Source organism: Laetiporus sulphureus, assembly GCF_001632365.1.
Source record: "Laetiporus sulphureus 93-53 unplaced genomic scaffold LAESUscaffold_132, whole genome shotgun sequence".
Taxonomy (NCBI): domain Eukaryota; kingdom Fungi; phylum Basidiomycota; class Agaricomycetes; order Polyporales; family Laetiporaceae; genus Laetiporus; species Laetiporus sulphureus.
In genome coordinates, this window is record NW_024468641.1 from 1 (window position 1) to 1,133 (window position 1,133).

Genomic DNA, 1,133 nt, shown 5'->3' on the forward strand with positions numbered 1-1,133 from the left:
CCCCTCAAACTCCACGGCAACAAACAGCGTGTTTGCCTTTGCATCGCGCTCTCCCTCTACCCGGTAAAGGCCGATATTCGCGCGCAGATATCGGTCATGCATCATGCAGCGACCGTGTCAGCTCGGCACTAACGATGCAACAGATCTTAGACTCACAAGTCGTGGTCACATATCCAAGGACGCTTATCGGTCCACGCGGGGAGGAAAAGATTCCTCTGCAAGCAGCGCTAGCTTCGACCAGAACATGGCGCGTCTGACCTCCCACTGTTGAGCACTCACTTTATGCACTCGAGTGATGACTTCGGTGCTCACTGATGCGGGACGCAGCTCCACTTGATCCCAGTGAACGGGCTCTCCCTTCCAGTGCCCGATCTCCGAGACGGCAACCAGTGAGCACTCTGTCAATGGCTCGCCGTCGACCTGACAGATACAAGATTCAAGATTACCTGGCCGGCTCGCTCACCAACCTCCATGGGATGCGATATCCTGATGCAATCCTCCACCGTGCATCGGCTCCAATGCCCTGCCTGCAAGACAGATCTACAATGAGCTCGGACGTCTGGCGTCGACGCTAACACCAGACCGTGTGGTGCCAGTGCGGGCGAGCTGATGAGAAGATGACTGTGCGTAGAGGCCAACGCGGGCACGACGAACGCAGGATCCGATGCAGGCCTGGTCTCAAGAGGGCACCAGCTGAGCGCCCTGGCCTGCCGCTCCCCATGCATATCTCCGTGCGTGAAGTTCATGGTGGCGGCTGGCACGACGGCTGAGCACGATATAACGGAAACGTCTCAAGCGGTCCTCACTCGAGAACTTGCACGTCGCGAAGAGCACACACGGTATCTGCGCCATGCAAAATGATGGCAGCGTCTCGTAGACTCGTGACCTCGCAGCTAGTCGACTACTCCCTCGGGTGTTCTTTCAACGTCGTCGTCGCGTCGTGTCCGCTCAGATGTGCGACCATCGGTGCGGAGAACATTGGTCGTGTTCATGTATGTGAGAATTCAGGTAATCTTCGCATTTTCTCGATTATTTTACAGTATTCTGGTGTACATCGCTACATTATTGAATAAAACATGATTATATTTAAGATGATGCAGCGGCTAGAGGGCCAACCGAGCTCGAGATACACG

General features: G+C 55.3%; 1 protein-coding gene across 1 annotated transcript; it reads right to left on the bottom strand.

Annotated features, from left to right (window-relative positions):
- Nucleotides 1-183: 183 nt before the first annotated feature.
- Nucleotides 184-746, bottom strand: LAESUDRAFT_765291 (uncharacterized protein; the record flags this gene model as incomplete). The annotated part of the gene is made up of 2 exons (XM_040913635.1): nucleotides 184-420; nucleotides 468-746. 2 exons carry the CDS (start codon nucleotides 744-746, stop codon nucleotides 184-186), a joined length of 516 nt encoding a protein of 171 aa, XP_040757407.1.
- Between the last annotated feature and the right edge of the window lie 387 nt (nucleotides 747-1,133).